Source organism: Quercus robur, chromosome 12, assembly GCF_932294415.1.
Source record: "Quercus robur chromosome 12, dhQueRobu3.1, whole genome shotgun sequence".
NCBI classification, from domain to species: domain Eukaryota; kingdom Viridiplantae; phylum Streptophyta; class Magnoliopsida; order Fagales; family Fagaceae; genus Quercus; species Quercus robur.
The window spans coordinates 42990582-43012112 of NC_065545.1; the positions used below are offsets into that span (position 1 = coordinate 42990582).

At 35.4% G+C, this 21531-nt stretch overlaps 1 protein-coding gene across 1 annotated transcript; it reads right to left on the reverse strand.

The window, feature by feature from the left end:
• Positions 1–11078, reverse strand: LOC126708544 (uncharacterized). The gene is made up of 4 exons (XM_050408328.1): positions 11009–11078; positions 10690–10944; positions 385–1988; positions 1–342 (listed from the first exon to the last, which is right to left on the reverse strand). The coding sequence occupies exons 1-4, from the start codon at positions 11076–11078 to the stop codon at positions 1–3; spliced, it is 2271 nt and encodes a 756-aa protein (XP_050264285.1).
• Between the last annotated feature and the right edge of the window lie 10453 nt (positions 11079–21531).

The following is a 21531-nucleotide window of genomic DNA, read 5'->3' on the forward strand; positions in this document are numbered from 1 at the left end:
CTATAAGCCGTTCTCGGCTGAAGTGGAAGGTTTGTTATTCGGCTGTCGTGAGATTGCCGACACCATGCATTGTCTAGCCATTCCCTGGTTCCCTATTATTTCTTTGATTTGACCTCCTGACGGGTACTTGACTTTTTGGTGCAAGGTTGACGACACAGCCCCTAGTGCATGAAGCCATGGCTGGGCCACGATAGCTGTGTAGGGGGAGTATGCATCTACAACAATGAAGTCCACTTCTACCACATCTGAATCTGTTTGCACAGGCAGTCTGATCATGCCCTTCGGGATGACGATTTTCCCTTCAAAGCTAACCAAGGGGGAATCGTAGGGCGACAGGTCCTCCTACTTCAAGTTCAGCCCCTTATACAAATCAGGGTACATTACCTCCACGGCGCTGCCTTGATCAACCAACACCCTCTTCACGTCATAACCCCCTATTCTGAGTGTGACGACTAGGGCATCGTCGTGGGGCTGAATAGTTCCCTGCTTGTCTTCCTCCGTGAACCCGATTACTGGCGTGGCACTCACTCTAGCTCTCTTGGATTTCCTGTCGTCTGGCTCAGTTGGGAAACTGCTTACTGACATTACCCTGAAGGGGACAGAGCCTGTCCTTCCAGGTGCGGCGAGAATAACATTAATCGTGTCAATGGGTGGCCTCAACGTACTTTGTCTGGTTTCATTGCTCGATGGTTCCTGCCATCCTTCTGGGCGATGCAGCAGATGTCTCAGCTTCCCTTCTCGGACGAGCCGATCTAAATGGTTCTTCAGGTTTCTACAATCATCAGTAGTGTGACCCGGCTCCTGATGGTACGCGCAATACAGGTTCTGATTGCGCTTCAAAGGATCACCAGCCATCTTGTTCGGCCACTGAAAGAAAGGCTCATACTTCACCTTCTCTAGGATTTTGTGAAGAGGTTCTCGGAACACAGCATGGACTGCCTGAGCCCCAGTAGATCCGGACTGCTCTACATAGTCCCTTCTCGGCCTGTTACTGTTGTTAAATCGTTCCGACCTGAAGTCCCTCCTCTCCTGAGGGACGACCTTCGCTTTACCTTTCCCCATCTGCTGGTCCTCCTCGACCCTTTTGTACTTGTCAATTCTGTCCATAAGTTGGCGCACGCTGGTGACTGGCTTTCCAGTGAGGGACTTTCTTAAGCCATGTTCTGTCGGCAAGCCCCTTTTGAACGTACTGATGGCGACGTCATCATAATTCCCCTCTATCTCGTTATACATTTCCCAGTATCTATCTGAGTAGGCCTTCAGCGTCTCTCCTTCCCGCATGGACAAGGATAAGAGGGAATCGAGGGGCCGAGGGACTCTAGTGCTGGTGATGAAACGGGAACCAAAAGCTTGCGTCAACTGTTTAAAGGAATCTATGGAATTCGGCTGGAGGGCATCGAACCATCTCATCGCCATGGGTCCCAAGCTAGATGGGAATATCTTATACATTAACGCCTCATCCCTGGTATGGACGGCCATCCTCTGATTGAATTGGCTTACATGCTCCACTGGGTCGGTCCGACCATTGTATATAGCAAACGTTGGTTGATGGAACCACCGAGGAAGCACTGCACTCTTTATTCTACGTGTAAACGGCGACTGGGAAATGCGATCCAGGGCCTTACTCATGGCATCGTTGGCCAGGCCTTGGTAAGATGGGCTTTTGTGGCTGCGTTTACGAGGCCTCTCTTCCTCGTAGGAAAATGTCTCGCTCGGAGGGGTTCTTGATCTTCGCCGGTATTCGTTATCCTCGTTACTGCTAGTGCCCGAGCCAGGTGAAGTACGTTTCTGCTGTGCTCGGCGCAACTTTTTCTTCAAATCATCAATCTCTTGTTGTAAAGCCTTTCGATCGTTTTGCTTATGGGATGCATGATCCTTCCCTTTTGAGTGGCTTTTACTCGTGTGAGAGGTGTTCACACTGCCCTCTCGCTGATTATCTTGGTCTTTCCCTCGTTCGATATTTAAAAAATTGTCCTGCCGTTGAGAATCTGCACGTCCAATTTAGCGCGGGCCTGATCCTTCCATTTCTTACTGTTTCACTTGTCGAGACACAAATTCTCCCCACAGACGGCGCCAATTGTAAGGGCGGAGTTTGGGGCCCGGGCCCAGCAAGCAGGCGATTCTGGCCCAAAAGACCCTCAATAATGAATTTGTAGAGAGTGGGTCGTAGAACTAGGTCTTGATAGAGTAAACGTAATTATTAGTAAGCCATACAATCATTTGAACGTGAGGACGTTTCATTAGGTTTCCTGGGATAACAGTCCATGAGACTATATCTTATGCTTTGTTTACAGAACTTCTCTCTCTCTCTCTCTCTTTTCCTTGCTTTTTTCTCTCCAGTTTCCGATCCCTTAGTCATGGGGATTTTCTTCTCTTATATAGCACCCTTCAATTGGTTATGGCCTTCCACTTGTTAACCATCTGGACCTCTACTTGAGTGCCTGTCTCATAGGACACCCCCCCTTTTCTGTGAATTGCACTGGCCAAGATAATACTATTCTCCTGTCTTTTCTACATTAATGCGGCTGGAAAAGTAGCTTCCTTGCATTTAATACGACAGTTGTGGTTGCCCCCTGAGCGTCTAGCATTTCCCCTCGATTTGGGACGATTTCCCACCATGTGAAGGGTGTGCGTTAGACTCCCATTTGGTGCGTCCGAGGAGACACTCCTCCTCGGACGCCTCTTAAACAAGCCCAGTCCGGCCCAACAGGGTTGGGCTGGAAGTCCTCTGGCCATGTCTTCACTTCCTGTTATGGCTGGGCTCCGCATGGATACCAAGGCCCACTGTTGACTGATGAATTTTACCCCCACATATATATATATATATATATATATATATTTTTTTTTTTTTGCATGTACATTGAATGGAACTCTAATATCAGTATATCACTATTTCTAATTTTGTTATTTTCTGATTTCATTTCTTTATTTTGTTGCATCTGAAGAACTTCTCTTGCTTATGTAGCACACTTAAATCAAATAGTAAATAGCATATGTAGCACACTTAGACTACAAAATTTTTAGAAAAATAAATTAAATTAAAGAGAGACTGAAGCTGTGTATGCTTCATTTCTTAAAAAATGATGTATTAGGCCTTAATTTTTTAAGAACGCAGGCCATTCATTTTCAATCTTATACCATCTTGCTAAATTTTGAGTTCTGGCCTGTGAATTTACAGATGACACATGCTCATCAATAAATGAAGCAATAAATAAGGTGCTCTTCTGTGGATGAGTTTGTGTTTTGTAAGTTCTTGAAAATGGGGAAATTATTGTGTACTCCTGGAGTACTATAAATGCGTACTCCCTCCTGTCACATGAATGGTGGGTCCCACTAATTAAATTCATGGTGGGACCCACCATTCATATGAGAGGAGGGAGTACGCATTTATGGTACTTTGGGAGTATCTAATAATTTTCCTTGAAAATGGTGGTGTGTGGTGTGCCTTTTAATAAGTGGAAAGCAATAAATAAGGGAGAGAGAGAGAAAAATATTGTGGTTAATTACATTATCAGATGGAAAGTAATAGCATTTAATGATATTTTTTCAACCATTAGATCTTTTAGAAATCTACAGTGTAAAAAATGTGTAACTTTATAAGAATTACACAAGGTGTAACTTAAACCTCTCTCTTAAAAAAATTACATAACAAAATATTCTGAGTTCAATCAAAAGTTAAATATCTTATATATATATATATATATAGAGAGAGAGAGAGAGAGAGAGAGAGAGAGAGAGAGAGAGAGAGAGAGAGAGAGAGAAATGAGTTCAAGTTACATCTGGTGTAACTTCACAAGAGTTACACATTTTGTGAATCATTGATTACTATTAGATCTAATGGTCAAAAAACACTCATAGTAGTGTCATTATTACTCCCTAGAAATTAGTAATTTAGGCATTAACTCTTCTTATTAAAGGAAAAATTATATAAAAAAAAAAAAAAAAAGAAGCCACAACATATATATATATATGACTTGTTATACAAACCATTATTTTTCCCTTAGCAATGTTCCAGAAAACTTTTTGCCTTTTGGAGTTTGATTTAATGTAGCTTTTTATCACGACTTTAAGAACATACAAGTCATATCTAGATTATATCCCAAAAGTACCGGGGAACTCTAATTGTGACATGTATTTTTAGGATATAATCTAGATATGATTTGTTATTGCTTATTCATACCAACTCAACTTAATAATTAATACAAGTATGAAACCCCTTACAACACTGTCATAATCAAATCCACACACAAATAAATACCATTCGGGATATATATCATAGCTTCATTGATACAAGAAAACTATTCCTGTTTTAATATATAATAAGCAAAATTGTTGAAGTCAATTCATCGCATTCTAGATGTTTGGATGAAAAATTAAAAACAAGTGTAAAGTCAAAATTCTTGGCTTATGCTCAACTAACAAAGGAACGTTAGTCTTTTCAAAATAAAAGTCAAAATTCAAACTTAGAAGATGATGATATGGAAGGAAAAAAAAAAAAGTTAATGCTATGGCTTTTTTATTTTTTTATTTAATAAGAAGAGTTAATGTCTAAATCACTAATTTCTAGGGAGTAATAATGGCACTACTATGAGTGTTTTTTGACCCTTAAATCTAATAGTAATCAATGGCTCATAAAAAGTGTAACTTCTGTAAAGTTACATCAAGTGTAACTTGAACTCATCTCATATATATATATATATATATATATATTATAGAGGAGAAAATATCTTTACACCCTTTGAACTTTAATATAGTGGCCAGTACATATACATATGTGTAAAGTTCAAAGGTCTAAATTGGCCAAATCAAAAGTTTAGGAAGGTGACACCTTCCTAAAAATACATTTCACGTGAAAGAAAAAAAAAAAAAGAAAAAAAAGGAAAGAATGAAAGGGACGAATTGAGATGGAGCTGGGTTCAAGTTGAGAAAGATAGAGAAACCAACCAAAGAGAGGATTATTATAACCCACACCCACACCCCCAACAACTCTGACAACTCTCCACCAAACTGCAAGTACTTCTTAGAGTATATTGACCAAAGATGTGAAAGTAACCAAAAAGGGGCGGGAAAATAAATCCCAAAGAGGTTTCTAGAGTATATTGACCAAGATAAGATCGTTCCAAATTACATTGTATGTTATTCTAAACATATTTTAATGAGACAATTATTTTTGACATTTCTCTTTCTCTCTCTTTCTCAAAAAACTGGACCCTAGCTCTCTCTCCCTCTTAATCGGATCCTCTAGTGTTTTTTTCATATCACGTGAGTTGACTGTTAAATTTTAACACAGAGTGGGGGAAGTATCTATTTAGCACATATGTGAAGTTTAAGGAGTAAATTGACCAAATTAAAAGTTTAGAGGGGTGCAATGGTTACTACCTTAAAGTTTAAAGAGTGTTAGTGTATTTTTCTTTATTATAGATTATTATATATAAATTTTTGTATATTAATAAACTTTTTTTTTTTAGAGTTTCGACCTATGACATCCGCTCCTAATGATAGTTCCTTATTATCAAATCAAAACACCTCAGTTTTTGGTGTCATTAAATTAGAGATTTGATAAGTTGACAGTTAACACTTGAAATACTAGTAGTATCTCAAGTGTCAACTGATAAAATCTCTTATTGTTAAATAAGAGATATCGAAATCAACTTATCTACACTAAAAACCAACTACCATGATTCTATTGTATCTATAAAAAAAGTGTCATTAAATTTATAAATATTGGTTAAAATTGTAAATTTATATCAAACTAATATGGCAATCCCTACTTTACTGTATTAGCTTACCTAATAATAAAATGATTATTATTATTATTATTATTTTGGTTTAGACTTTTGAGAAGGAAATCATGAAAAGATATTATGAATTATTATTACATTTTTTTTTTCTGAATTGAATTATTATTACATTAAAATTTTTATAATGATTGAATTGACAAATTATTAATATTAATTATTATATGGACTCATCACTACTGTTGTGTTTAACTTATACGTCTTTTCATAAAAAAAGAAAAAAAAAATTTAAAAAGGCAACAACTTCACGTGGGTGGGGTACTCGGCATAAAAATAATGGTGAGAAAGTTCTTTTTTTGGAAGAAAAAAAACAAAGGAGACAGTGCAAGCCCTATTTAGCTAGCCTAGGACTCGGTCAATCTTTGGATTTTGTTATTTACTATTGTCCCCCCGTGGACTTTAGTTCCTTTTGTTGAGGCAGATTGCCAAGGGATGTACCTTTTTTTTTTTTTTTTTTTTTTGGTTAATCAGGTGCATATATAAAACAACAACCGACAATTACAAATTGGCCATAGAGGTCAAGGTATTGGCAACACGCTTGTAATAATACAGTCCATTCATATTAGTATCATGGAATAACCCCTTTTAATTAGAAAATCAACGCATTTATTCACCTTTCTAAGCACATGCCCCATCTGACAAGGAAGATATTTCAATAGGCTTTGTCCTGATCTTTTATTTTTCCCGTTAGTTTTATTATATTTCCATTTTTACCACACAAAAAAAAAAAAAAAAAAAAAAGACATTGCATGCTCTATGAGTCTATAATTTGGTACCGCCGGTCAGTTTCAACTTTCAATTTATATTGACTCGTATTTGGAGTGATAAATTTGACAGGGACCCATACAATAAATTCTGATAACAATGGCTGTAACATTTCAATTCTGTAACAATGGCTATATGTAACATTTCACTTTAGCAACCAAAACATAAAAAACGCACGCTACAGCCAAAAAAAGTAAAACTAAAATTTTTTGAGTGATTACTACAGCGGACTATAACAATGGCTATTATAGTGGGTAATTTTGATAACCAATAACAATTTGGATAACTTTTCCAGAAGTTTGGATTCGATCAGTAGTTTAGCATGGTTAGTGGGTAACCTTTATTACAATTTAACGGTTACTTTGTCTTCAAAAATAAGGTACTTTTCTAAAAATTAATTACTATTGTATATATATATATATATATATATATTTTTATTAAGGATATCATAAATCAAAAGGAAGAGGGGTAGGGCTCAAATCCATCTCTTGTGCCCAGGAAAGGGACCCAGTAGGGGAGAAAAGAAATGTTTAGGAGCCCATTTCACTTACAAACATGCAATAGTGTGGGCGAAGAAATTAATGTCTGTTTATAATACAAAAATCCCAACAGACAATACAAGGGTGCCTAAAGAGAAGCCAGAACATAAGGTAGAAAAGACATAAGAAAGTCAGGTGTGTTGGTGGGAGGTTGATGAAGAGTTCAAATATATAACATACTTGGAGTATCCTTCAAACATAACAAAAGAAACTTGATGATGAACCACCAGTTTTAGGGCAAAAAGAGTGGCCCTTACTTCATGCAATGCATAACTTAATCCAGAATAATATATATCTGAACTAATTTTTACTGCTTTTAGTTAAAAAAGAAATCATATATAAACTAACAAAATTAAATTTTAAGTTATAACATTATATGATGAATTCAATATCATCTAAGACCCAATTTTTTTTTTTTTTTGGGGGGGGGGGGGGGGGGGGGCTGAAAGATTTTACTGAATAAAAGAAAAAAAATTACAAAGCTATAGGCAATAGGCCGCCTCCCTGAGAACATCACTCAAATAATTAAAGGGCAACAACCAAAATCAAAAGAACCTACATGATATCAATGATCTCAAAAGTCTATTAGGTTAAATTGTGGGCTGCTTTTTTTGCTTCTCTCGCAACCCATCTGAACTCTGAAGGGAGGATAGGGAACATGATAATATCAAGAATTATGTTCTTAATTAATTTTCCATGGTTTTCATAATAAAAAAAAAATATATATATATATAATATTTTAAAATCGGTTTTAAATTAAATAATGTAACTCCTTCATTTTTTAAAATTATTTTGTAATTGATTTTTAATGGGTGTAGTGTTGTAATTTTTATTAGTATTTTTTATTAGAGTTTCGATTGAACTAGTCAACAATTTTAGTCAAAGTTTTCAATTTTGTTTCAGTACCCGATTCGGGTTGTCTATTGAAACATAATATTTTTGTATTGTTTTAGGATTACATATGCACACAAAAATACATATTCAATACTCAATTTACTCTTTGTCAACGAAATAATAAGAATAAAATCAAAACAAACATACTTTCAGTGTTTTTTTATAGTTTTTTTAAGGAGCAAACCAAATGACAAACTAGAATTATAGAGATCCTACATTTCAACACTAATAAAGAGATCCTACATTTTAACAAACTAGATGAAATTTAAACAATGAAAATAAGATGTCGGCTACATACGTTTTGCATTTAGTTGACTTGAAGCAATTTCTCCATCAAAAAGCATGTTTTTGAAAAATTGAAATCATACTTGCTTTTCTTTCTTTGACTCGTGCTGCAATTAATGCCGTCAAGAAACGTGTAGATAACCACTACACCTAATAAAGAACCATTCTAGCTGAACTACCATTATTATGTGATAATTGATGTGTCCTTCAGAACTAGATGGAAACGACATATAGCTACCAAAGGTTGATATTTTTAGTTCATTGAAGTGTCTCAGTATCGACGTTTTGATTTGTAATGCTGACCTCAGATGTTTCGGCTTTCTCATCAATGCACACATACAAGCATTTTTAAAACCAATCTTATTTAGTTTAATTCTTTCGGAGCAAATTATAATTTATTTATTTGTAGTTTGGTTAAAATTTAAGTTACTTATTTATGATTTAAAATTTAACACTTTACCCCCACCTGAAGCTTGACCAAAATTTAAATTACTTATTTGCGATTTGAAACTCCATGATACAAGTGTTACGATGGATAGTTTTTGATCTTGTATTTTTACTTTTGCTTCTAGAGAAGAGATATAAAAGTGGAGCAAAATTACATATTTAGCTCTATTTTTAATAGAGGTGGGTTATAGAAATTTAACCGAGCTAACATCATGTGGGTAAAGTGTCAAATTTTAAATTACAAGTAAGCAACTTAAATTTCAATCAAACTACATAGGTGGGTAAATTGTAATTTGCCTAATCTTTCAAGTTACTAATATGATATATTGATATGAGTTAAGGCCCTAAAGCTGTTTTTATCCCTCTAACCCTAAACCCTCTTTCTTCTCTAAAAAAAAAAAAAAGGAAGGAAAGCAGGAAGAAGAAGGAAGAACTCGATTAAAGAAGGAAGGAAGCTGTTTTTATCGATTTTTTTTTGGTGTGTGTGTGTAATTTGTATGAATCATTCAATCAAACAATCGATTACCTTATTTCTGATCATACTCCTACATAAGGCAGATTTTCAGTTAAATTTTTTTAGTTAACTTATGGATCTTTATATAAGAAAATGTTATTTTTAGATACATGACGTAGGACTTGAGAAATTATTAGTTTTTAGTTTATTAAGTTTATGCATAATTCCCTTTTACTTTTTTATTACACGAATCACTCTTTCTTATTTAAATAATAAGACTTGAAGTCTAATTTCTAATTCAAAGAGGAAATTTTTTGTCGACAAACCAAAACTGAGGTCGACAAAATAGAGCTTTGGACAGTTTCAAAAAAATGACTTTTTTTAAAATATTTTTTTTGGAGTTCAAAGGGGTCTAAATCCTCTATACCATTTTTTGTGTATCACTCTATGTTCCACTAATCATTATTTATCATGTGTATGATTGCTTTTCATTTTAAACTTCAGTTATTCTATAAGAAAAGTAAAATGAAAATATGGCAAGTTGTAATTAGTGGAACATAAAGTGGTATACAAAAAGTGGTATACAAAAAGTGATATATGAGGATTTGGACTGGGTTCAAAGTGGATGATGAGATCTTGTATCCATTTGAATAATCACAAATGCGAACACGCTTCTTCTCATGCTTTAGAAAGTTAAAAGATACAATCTCTTTTTTGTCACTACATCCGGATTCTAAATCCCATCTTATTTTACCATCCCAAAAACCTACTTTATCAATTATACAATACCATTTTACAATACACCCAACATCCCAACTTTTATTTTCCTATTCTACTCATTAAAATAATATTTTTACATAATAAAATAATATATCCTTAAACCCAAATAAAAACAAAAACCCAATCCCCAAATAACCTCTTCAACCAACTGCTGCTTCAACCCAATACCCAATACCCCAGAAACGCCAGCCACAAACGCCATCCAAACCGATCCTCAGCCCCAGAGCCACCACAACCCACCACCGACGCACTACACACCTGACACCGCCACTGCCACCACCAGACCCAACTCATAATTTACCGTCAACAACCAAAAAAAAAAAAAAAAAAAAAAAAACCCAGGCAGCAAGCCCACCCTGCCACCCACTGACCCAAAACCCATTCCGACGGAGCCATAGACACCCACCCCACCGTCGACCCACCAGCCACAACTACTTCCACCACCTCCACCGTCGGCCCACTAGCCATAACCACAAACCCAGTAGCTGAACCAAAAAAAAAAAAAAAAAAAAAAAACACAATCCAATGGCAACACAGCACAGCCAAATCCAGCCAAATCAAAATCAAAACCAAAATCAAAATCCTAAATCAAAATCAAAATCCAAAATCCAAAATCAAAAATCAAACCCATCTGTTCTCGCAAAACCCAAACCCAAACCCATCTGTTCTCACCGGCAGCGATGGCGAGAGAGAGAGGGTCGCTCGTCCACCCATTCTCCTCCTTCACGCGCCCTGACACACTCGGCGAAGCCACCGCTCGCTTCAAGCGCAACCTCGGTCACTTCCGCGTGAACTACACGTTCATCGCGCTCCTCATCCTCTTCCTCAGCCTCCTCTGGCACCCGATCTCCATGATCGTCTTCCTCGCCATCTTCGTCGCCTGGTCTTTCCTCTAATTCCTCCGCGACCGTCCACTCCTCCTCTTCCACATCACCGTCGACGACCGCATCGTCTTGGCCTTGCTCTTCATCATCATCATCATCTTCGACCCAAACGCCAAACACCACCCAAACGCCACCCAATCGCCACCCAAATTCGACCCTCACGCCGGAAACCCACGACCTCCACGCCTCCACCACAGCTTTTCTGATCAAGCCTCCACGCCGTTGCCTCCATTCCGTTGAAGAAGAGAGAGCAGGAAGAAAGAGAGAGAAAAGAAACAGAAAAAATGAGAGAGGAGAGAGGAGTTTACCGGGATAAATGAGAGAGGAGAGAGAAATGAGAGTATTAAAATATTATTTTTTTTTATAACATTTAGCTACAGTACCATCTTACATTTGAGATGGTACTGTAGCTAAATCCCAAATTTGGAATTGGCATTTAGCATATGGCCTTCCCATTGTTGAGTAGTTTTGGGGCTTAAATGCCAAATGTTCCTAACATTTGGCATATAGAAGCCCCAATGTTGATGCTCTAAGACCCACAGAATCTTGGTTAGTGTAGCTTCTTTTCTGTCGGAGGCTATGTGCTGGTTATTGAATATATAATTCATGTTAGATTTAGGCGGCTGTTAGTGGCAACCCTTACCCTTTAAATTTTGGGAGAAAAGTTATTTTAGGAACCACACTACTTTTTACCATTATTTTATGTAATAGATTGCTTGTCACTTTAACATAAACTTACTATTTTTTTTTTTTTTTTACTACTTATAATTTGTAAAATTAAAGTTATAACAAAATTGTGGCTGTTATGTTAGATTTTCTCTTTGAAGAAAGTATATATTTATTTTTGGAGAAGATTTGAAGAATGTATATAGAAACAACAATTTCACCTTATTTATTTATTTATTTATAGAATTACACTTCTTCTTTTTTTCTTCTTTTTCTTTTTTTCTTTTTTATTTTTTTATTTTTTTTATTTATAGAATTACCCTTGTTCTGTGGTGGCCAGTTGAAAAAAATATATAAGGGGGTGTGAAAAATTCGGTGTCTCTATCACCTCTCTTAAACTTGCGAAAACAACACACACACACATACATATATATATATAATATGTTGTAGAGGCAATTTTTTGGACAACAAATTAACATGGGTTGAGACCCACAAAATCAGCCCAAAGCCCATTAATAAAACCCCATGCACATCAGAAATTAATTTAATTTGAGCCCTCAAAATGAGTCCAAGAAGAACCCTTGAAACAACCTTGAGTTATGAAAAACCAGCATCAACCACCCAAGGTGCATAGCATAACTGACCCATGCAAGAATATTATCACCTTTGGTCAAATTTTTCCCTCTCATCACGTGGACCTAAAACTAGTGGTCCTAACTCCTAACATAAGACTTCTCAAGAGTCAAAAGCTAAAAAATGCAACCATTAATTTCGTCTTTCCCTACACAAAATAAGATGACCAGTGGTCCTTCTATTTTATTTTATTTTATTTTATTTCTTTATTACGCATTCACTCTCCTCATGGTGACGCTGTGCCTTTGTCAGGAAAAGAAGTCGTATCTGCCATGACGATTTTTTTGACTTTATTTCTTTGATGATTAAAATGATGGCCACTCTGAGATATCACATCTCTCTCTCTCTCTCTCTCTCTCTCTCTCTCTCTCAGAGATACAGGGCTAACTATCTTCTCCAAAAAAAAAAAAAAAAAAAAAAATACAGGGCTGACTCTGTGATATAAGCTAACGAGGCAGTTGTTTAAGGTCCAAGTATAAAAAGACCCCAACTTTTACCAATAGGTTATTTCTTTCATTGTTATAATATTAATTAAACCTAAATACTAGTTAATAAATAAAATAATATTTTTTTATCAAATGAAAAAGAAGAAGAAAGAATTCTTATATACAAAACATTTTTCACAACAAATTTCAAATGTTAGGTTGTTACTAGCTGTTTTTAGTGAATAAAAAAGTAATTTCAGTAGTGGATTTAAATTGGAACTAGTAACAATTTAACACTTAAGATTTATTATGAAAATATTGTGGATGTAGCACTTTTCAAAAAAAAAAAAAAAGCAATACACAAAAAATTTCACAACTTTTTTCATAATAGTTGAATTAGCAAACTTTTACTAATTCTCATAAAGGCCCACCACTAACATTACATTTTTATTTACCACTTCAATTTGCCATATTAATAGATGTGAAAAGTTTCATCAAATTTTTTGTTTCTATAGGCTTTCTCCCCAAAAAAAAAAAAAAAAAAATCTATGTAATAGTAATTTTATATCTAAAACAAGATAATAGAATTTAAGTAATAATATTTTTTTTTAAGTCATATTTAAATATATAAAATGTCTCAATTCAATTTTCATCTAAAGCCCCCAAATACATCAAACCGTCCCTATTTAGATGGAGAATCCATTCAACCATTACACGTGAGATTTTAGTTGTTCAGGAATTGGAAGTGTGGATAGATATTTTATAGGAGTAGTTCTAAGACCACAAATTATTCATGTTATCTCACTTTTCATAATTGTTGATGTGATAATATCTAGCATATTTGTTTTTCAATAAGCCTAATCAATAATCGCCTAACAAATTTCATAATTGTTGATGTGATAATATCTAGTATATTTGTTTTTCAATAAGTCTAAACAATAATCGCCTAACAAATTTCACAATTGTTGATGTGATATATTGTGAATGGTGTATAATAGAAGTGATGTAAAGGTGATCTCATGAGAAAATAATGTTGTTCTTATCACAATATGTCACCACAACAACTTGTAAAATAAAATGCTAAATTTATTGTGTTTGTGTCATTTTTAATTTGGTAATTTTTTTTTTTGGTGGAATATAAATTATCTAGCTCAGTTATCAATTAGTTCTTGGGTTGTTGGACTTAGGGTTTGTTTGGGATCCGCTTATTTTGCTAAAACTGAAATTTTTTTTCTGAAAATACTGTAAATAAAAGTAAAAGTTAGTTGAAATAGTATAGTATGATCCATGAATAACACCAAATAGTGTAGTGGGATCCATGAATAGTAGCAAAAATAAACTGAATAGTAAAATAAGCTGACTTTTTAATTTTTGCCAAACGCACACTTACAATGAAGAAAATTATCTATTACTACTTTACTACCAATCAAATATAGAAAGGGACAGGCGGGCAAGAGTGTATTATTATTTTTAATTAAACATGATTAGTTTGAAGGGTGAAATTAAACATTATTAAACCTCATTGCTTAGCTATCCAAGCATAGACTTTTGATAAATTAATTCGCATTTTTTTGAAGAGTGAAACATGCTTACTTTTGTTAATCCATGCATTATTCTTGATTTTCCACCAATGATATTTAAAATTTCTGCATAATATAGTGACGTATTTATGATTCCTCGTAGAATCAAACCAAAAAAAAAAAAAAAAATTCAACTAACTTTATTTCCAACCAGCTGTTTAAAGTCTGGTTAGTCTTTTCAAAAAGAAAAAAGTTTGGTTATACTTATTATATAGATGATAGATCAACTCGCATGACAATCTCTACTCATCATAATAAAATCCATCGATGTTTTCCTATTTAAGCTATGACTTTTTACAATAATTATCTAAGTTATTTGGTGCTTTGATTCTGTCACTTTTCATATGATTCACCATTTTTTCTACCAATCATAATGACATGTGAATAATTATTGACAAATTTGTAGATTTATTAATTTGTGGTATTAGAATTTTGGTGAGAAATATTACGTATAGTATAATATATAACAAAATATGACAGTACCTAGTACCTACCACATCTACCCCCTGAATTATTAATTCCAGTTTGGAAAAAAGAAGTTGTACGCTAGATCCGGGACTGACTGACATAACATTACCTACCACACATGACCCAGCTAGCCGCTGAAACTTAATACAAAAGATAATGTTTTCTCAACTACATTTAGCATTTGTCTCTTCTCAACAAAACATTTGTCAGAAGCATCTGCCACCAACTATATATCTCTAACTTTTACGGCAAGTAGGTAACCGAGTCATATGTTGGGAAAAATAAAAAGAACACGTTTCATAATTTTTTTTATTTATTATTATTGTTTTTTTGTGTGAGGATCGATCAAAGACCACCGACTCTCGTCCCCTCCATATCACCATGTTTCTCTTCTACAAACTTGCTTCAAACAAATTGTATCTTTTTCAATCAAATAATCCTTTTAAAAAAATTATTAAAATATAAAAAGCTAAATGATAGGGAAAAAAAAAACCCTCTTATATTTAATAGATTTTGAAGAGATTCTTCAACGATCTAGAGGTCGTTTGATAACGTTGTTCTAGTAATATTGTTTGTATTTTTTTGAAATACGTGTGGGTAAAAAAGTGTATGAAAATATGTGTCATATTGTTTAAAAACTGAAAATATTGTTAAACTATTATACCAAATGGGGCCCTAGTTTTCTTTTTTTAGATTGTTTTGTTAGAATAACTGTCAATCTCAATATAACATGGCTATCAACCAATGAGCCCCTTCCTCCTAGTTGGTCGGCCACTAAAGTCACCTCAAAGGTAATACCCAGTAACTCCTTTCGCATCAATATTTATTACACCCAAAATTATTTAACAAGCGTATCCCATCTGCTTGCGGATTGAACTACTTCCCTAATACACATCCTCTCAATTGATCTGAGTGGATGAATAAGTAACAAGTCTCTTTCTCAATTTTAAGGTAATTTCCCACTAAAATGATGCCCACATGCTCTATAAATTCTCTTTCCTTATGTTGAATAGCTGATGTTGCGCGATGCATTTTGAAAGAGGAAACACAAATTATCTTATAGTCCACATATATTTAGGAAATTGTCATCGTCAATTATACCAATTACATGTTATTAGAAAGAGGGAACACAAATTTTCAACAATAAAATAATTTAAAATTTGAATCTATTACCTAAGTGATTAGACAAATAAATAAATAATTATTTTCTTCTAACATAAGAGTAAAGTTAGTTTTATATTTTATATTTACCATGTGTTATTGAATTTTCTATTATCTTTTTTCTTTAAAAAAATTACTTTATATTTTTCATTAAAAAATTTCTTTTATGTTTTGCTAGACTTTGTTTCAATTATTTCCAATGCAACTTGTGGGTACCTAAGGCATGCTTGGCAACGTCCTAGGCATGCAAGCAACGTCCTTGGCCGTCCTCGGCATGCTTTGCAATGTCCTCGGCATGCTTGGCAACGTTCTCGGCATGCTTGCAACGTCCTTGGCTGACCTCGGCATGCTTGCAAAGTCCTAGTCGTCCCACATCGAATAGAAATCCCCCAATTTTCTACCTTATAAGCTTTGAAACGAAGGAGTAGTGTACCACTAGTTCTTAATCAAGATGCTTGGTGGTACACTACTCCCTTTGCTTCATAGCTTATAAGGTAGAAAGTGGGGGAATTTTCCTTCAATGTGGGAATCCTAGGTTGTAAGAATGCCAAGGTCGGCCAAGGACGTTGCAAAGCATGCCGAGGATGTTGCCAAGCATGCTGAGAATGTTGCAAAGCATGCCGAAAATGGCTGAGGACGTTGCAAGCATGCCTAGGACGTTGCCAAGCATGCCTTAGGTACCCACACAACTAAAATTGAATAATAATATTATATTCCAAATTAATTTTTTTACATAAATATTAGAAAAATAAAAACAGAAATGCATTTTATTTAAATAATTAGTACACCATGTATAAGTTTTTATCTTTTTCTATTATCTTTTTGTTGACTTCTTCTAATTATGTCGCATAAGTTTTTGAAAGCTCATATTCTTTCACATCATTATTATAATATTTATTTTTTGATTTTTTTTTTCAAGCTAAAAATAATGCTAAACTATGTTATTTTAAACTATTTAGAACTTTTATAACCCTCTATAAATTTTTTTTAAAAAAAATTTATTTAGAACTTGTCATTTTTTGGATAAATCAACCCAACACTAAATAAATTTGGATTAATTTAGGTTAAATCTTCTCTAAACAAATTCTATTTGAATCAAGCAAGTTATTTTCTATAAATTGTTTAATTTACCTTTTATTTATTAATTAAACATGTATTCTATATAATTTTTTTTTTGTCAACTTTCTCATGCACTGCACCATTTAACTACTAGTGTAACATAAAATAAAAGCATTTGTCTTTTTTTGTTTACTTCTTCTAATGTCTAATGTTACCACATAAGCTTTGAAAAGCCACTTTTTTTCCATTATTCTTGTAATGATTCAATTCGTAACGACGCCAAATTGGTTTATGGGGTTCGAACGTTAAAGGCCCAAACAATAAATTTGTAGAGAGTGGGCTAAAAGGCTAGGCCTTGGTTATTGGACAATAGTTAGTCATGGTGTTCATGATGGTCACACGGAGGTGAACTGAGTTTGTCCAAGAAGACTTTCTCTTTGGCACGGTCTGAGCGGCTCCGATCATTGGACCTCGTCTGATGAGCTTAATGTTCTTATTATTCCCTTTACCTTCGGTTATCATGGTTCCAGAGTTCATCCTCCTTTTCTGGCGCATGAATTCTTACATTATATAGCCCCTCTCAGTTGATCCTGACCTTCCATATGTTGATCAAGCAGGTTACTACTCGAGTGCTTGTCCCATCAGCCGCCTTCCCCCACTTTCTGTTAGTTGCAATAACCGAAGCCACACTGTTCAGGGGTATTTTCCCATCAATGTGACCAGAACTTTTGTTGGCGCATTCAATGCGAAGGTGACGTCTTTTCCTTGAACCGCTCCCACTCTGTACTCCCGTGCGAGTCCTATTCTACTCTCATTTTTTTCTGGGAGCGCTTTGGGAGCTGCCTTTGATGGCGTGTCGTTCTTCCCTTCTAAGCCTTGGAATGCCGAGGAAAGGGTCGTCCTCGGCTGCATCTCTAGGCCATTTGGACTTTCGCTGCATGTCCTCGGCAACGACTCTCCTCGGCGCGGGCCTTGGGCCCTAATAGAAAGTGGGCTGGGATCACAAATTCTCTGGCCCCACAATTCTAATATACATTTTTTTAATGAAGTTTAAATTCAATTAGGATTCATTATAAAAGCCCTATATTACACCTTCCAATAAAAATATGCCATATTATATTTTCCTGGTATCAAAATTAAGCTCAAGTTTGAGCTTGATATTAAGCTTGAGTTTGACTTGACTAATTAATCAAGCTCAAGTTTTTTGGCTTTCCCACAAACTTAAGCTCAAACACTATTTTTAGGCTTGTCACAAGCTCAAGCCAAGCTCGAGTTTTTTATTTTTCTTGACGAGCCAAGCTTGAACATGCACTGCTCGACAAAACTCAGCTCGTTTACAGCCCTACCTGCATCGATGGTTGGACACTACATGAATGTTCAAGCAGGAAGATTGATTGTACGATTATTCAGGGCTCCATTATTTTCAAAAAAGAGCAAGAGAACTCATTTACCTACACTAGTTTATGTGAATATCCGCAATTGACATGCAAATGTTAACATTTCAAAAATTGAAATAAAAGTCCACCTTTAAAACATGCAAGTGTATGTGGAAAAAAAATTGTTGAAGTTGGGTTAATTTTGGATCCATTTGTGTTTAGTTTTATGGTGTGAGTGGATCTTCTACCTTTTATCTCAAAAAATGGTGTGAGTGGGTCTGTGGTGGTATTAGGGCTGTCCATGGATCAAGTCGGATCAGGTCTGGAGTTGACCTGTACTTGACCCGATTGAGTTGGGTGACTAAGAATTAGATCCATACTCGACTGAACATAACTGTCGGACCCAATGTTTCGGGTGGTCAGTTTGGCGGGTCGGAATTGTCGGTTTGGTAGGTTTGGGCTACAAATTAGGCCAAAAATGAATCAAACAAATTATCAATAAAATACAAATTAAATAAACAAAAAAAAGTGTTAGGTTTTCAATTTTTTAAAGTTTGGGTTTCGGTTTTTTTATGTTAATGTTTCAAGTTTGATAAGTGAAAACTCAAATTTATAACCAAACAAATCAAATCAATTACTATAGATCTTTGAGTTAGAAGTGATTTGATCAAATGATAAACTCATATCTCAAAATAGATCAAACGAAAGATAAGAAAGGAAGAAAATATACTAAGACTCAACTCATTTTGACCGCGGTGGGTGGAAAGAAAGTGAGGTAGCAATGTTGGTGGTGATGACTGAAGACAGAGGCAGCTGGAAAGGAGTGTGGAGGCTGGAGAGCTTGAAAAGTGAAAAATAAAAACTAAAGAGAAGGAGAAAAAGAGATTCAGGTTTTTTATTTTGAGATTGAGTATAAGTTTCTGATTTTGCCTGTAAAGTCTCATACTTTCAGACTAGTCTCCATAGAGTGCAAGACAAGACAACTGTGTACAACTTTCTAGAAACTAATGACAAATGAAAAAGTCTCAGCTGACCTTTTTGATATTGTGAGAGCCTAGCACTCTACAAAGGATGGTATAGCTATAGTTGCTGAAGACTACTACAAAAATCTTTTTACCTCAACCAATCTGAATAGAGAGAATATGGACAGAGTTCTAATCTTAGTTGATAAGATTGTCACTTTGGCCATGAACCACCATCTGCTACAAGTTTTATACAGCGGATAAAATAAGACAGGCTCTATTCCAGATGCACCCATCGAAATCTCCAGGGCCTAATGGTATGTCCCCTTTTTTCTTTTAAAAGTTTTGGAACATTGTTGGTCCTAATGTAATTGAAGCAATACTCTCAGTTCTAAATTCTGGGCATTTTCTCCATAAAATGAATTTCACTCACATTGTCTTGATTCCAAAGGTGAATGAGCCGAAGCATATGTGTTGTCTAGAATTTTTTCTAAAGTTCTTGCTAATCAGTTGAAAGTTATTTTACCCAATGTCATATCTAACGCCCAGAGTGCTTTTGTTCCTAGTCGTTTGATCACTGACAATACAACTGTAGCTTTTGAGTTGTTACACAGGATGTGTAATAAAAGAAAGGGGAAGGTGGAATAGATGGCGGTGAAACTAGATATCAGTAAGACATATGATCAAGTTGAATGGGGATTCCTACGCGCAATGATAGTCAAGCTAGGGTTGGAGGAAAGGTGAGTTATTTTGGCTTTGGAAACATTTCAAACCACCTCATACTCAGCTCTTATAAATGGGGAAACCCATGATTTTATTTCTCATACTCATGGAATTAAGCAGGGTGATCCTCTTTTCCTTTATTTTTTTCTCATTTGCGCTGAAGGATTATCATCTCTTCTACGGAAGGCTGAGGAGAATAGGTAGTTTCAAGGTATTCTATCTTGCTTCAACGGGGTTTGGATATTTCACCTTTTATTTGCTGACGACAGCCTATTGTTTAGTCAAGCTACAGTGGCACAATGTCAAAATTTGATGTCTATTTTGGGTACTTATGAGACAACTTTGGGTCAAGCTATTAACAGGCAAAAAACATCCTTGTTTTTTAGTAAGAATACTAGCCCATATATAAAAACAGCCGTACAAGGTATGTTGGGTGCAAGAATTATAATGGACTGTAAGAAGTACCTAGGCTTACCTATGGCCATGGGTAAATCAATGGCTAATACTTTTAAGGATCTCCAAGAAAAAATTTCAAAAAGGGTGATGGGGTGGAAGGAGAAGTTCATATCAAAAGCAAGCTAGGAAATTTTGATAAAAACGGTGGCACAAGCGACCCCTACTTATTCTATGAGTCTCTTCAAGTTACCAAAGACAATGTGTGATACTATCAATTCTTCTCTGGCAAAATATTGGTGGGGGCAAATAAAGGATGAGAAAAAGATCCATTGGATTAATTGGAAGAAATTGTGTTATTCTAAGAGTAAAGAAGGAATGGGATCTAGGGACATTAATGCCTTTAATCTAGCCATGCTTGCAAAGTAGGCATGGAGATTGATTCATAACACTTATTCCTTATTTTATAGAGTTTACAAGGCTCGATATTTCCCACAGTGTTCTTTTATGGAGGCAGAGCTTGGAAATAATCCTTTATTTGTATGGCAGAGCTTACTGTCTGCAAGGGAGGTTATTGGGGTGGCTACAAAATGGAAAGTTGGGGATGGGAGATCAATAGATGTCGTTGATCTAAGATGGTTGTCTCACCTCCTAGTTTTTCTCAATAATCCTCCACCATCCATGAAGGTATGTGAGATTATAAATCAGGCTACTCTACAATGGGACTGTGAAAATATTTTCAACTTGTTTGCTCATAGGAATCAAATGGAGATATTGTCATTACCTTTGTCTTCCCTAAACTCTCAGGACAAGCTGATTTGGACAGAGTCCAGATCTCAGACATTCTCAGTTAAGTCTGCGTATTAGGTATCCATTCGCCTTCAGCAATCAAATTATGGAGAGCACTCGTCTGCTGGTGATGAGCGTCCTTTGTGGCAAAAGCTCTGGTCCTTAAATGTACCCCCAAAGGTCCGTACATTTGTCTAGAGAGCTTGTTCTAATATTCTGCCCACTAGATCCAATCTACATAGAAGAAAGGTGAACACTGATCCTAGGTGTGAAATTTGTTGTCAACACACTAGGACTATGGGCCACTTGTTGTGGGAGTGTCCTTTGGCAAGCAATGTGTGGGCATTGTCTAAGGGTTGCATCCAAAAATGCCAAAATCATGCTCAAGATTTCTTCCTTTCGTTTAAAATGCTAGTTCGGAAGTTGGAGAAAAAGGACGTCCTTGAAACA

Bases quoted from the DNA above. Each gene is read 5' to 3' on its own strand.
- LOC126708544 (XM_050408328.1), bottom strand. From the start codon at position 11,078: ATGGAGGCAACGGCGTGGAGGCTTGATCAGAAAAGCTGTGGTGGAGGC. The intron at 10,945-11,008 runs GTGAGGGTCGAA...TTTGGGTCGAAG, and splicing joins GGAGGTCGTGGGTTTCCGGC to ATGATGATGATGATGAAGAG. The intron at 1,989-10,689 runs GTGAAGGAGGAG...TTGGACGTGCAG, and splicing joins CGCCGAGTGTGTCAGGGCGC to ATTCTCAACGGCAGGACAAT.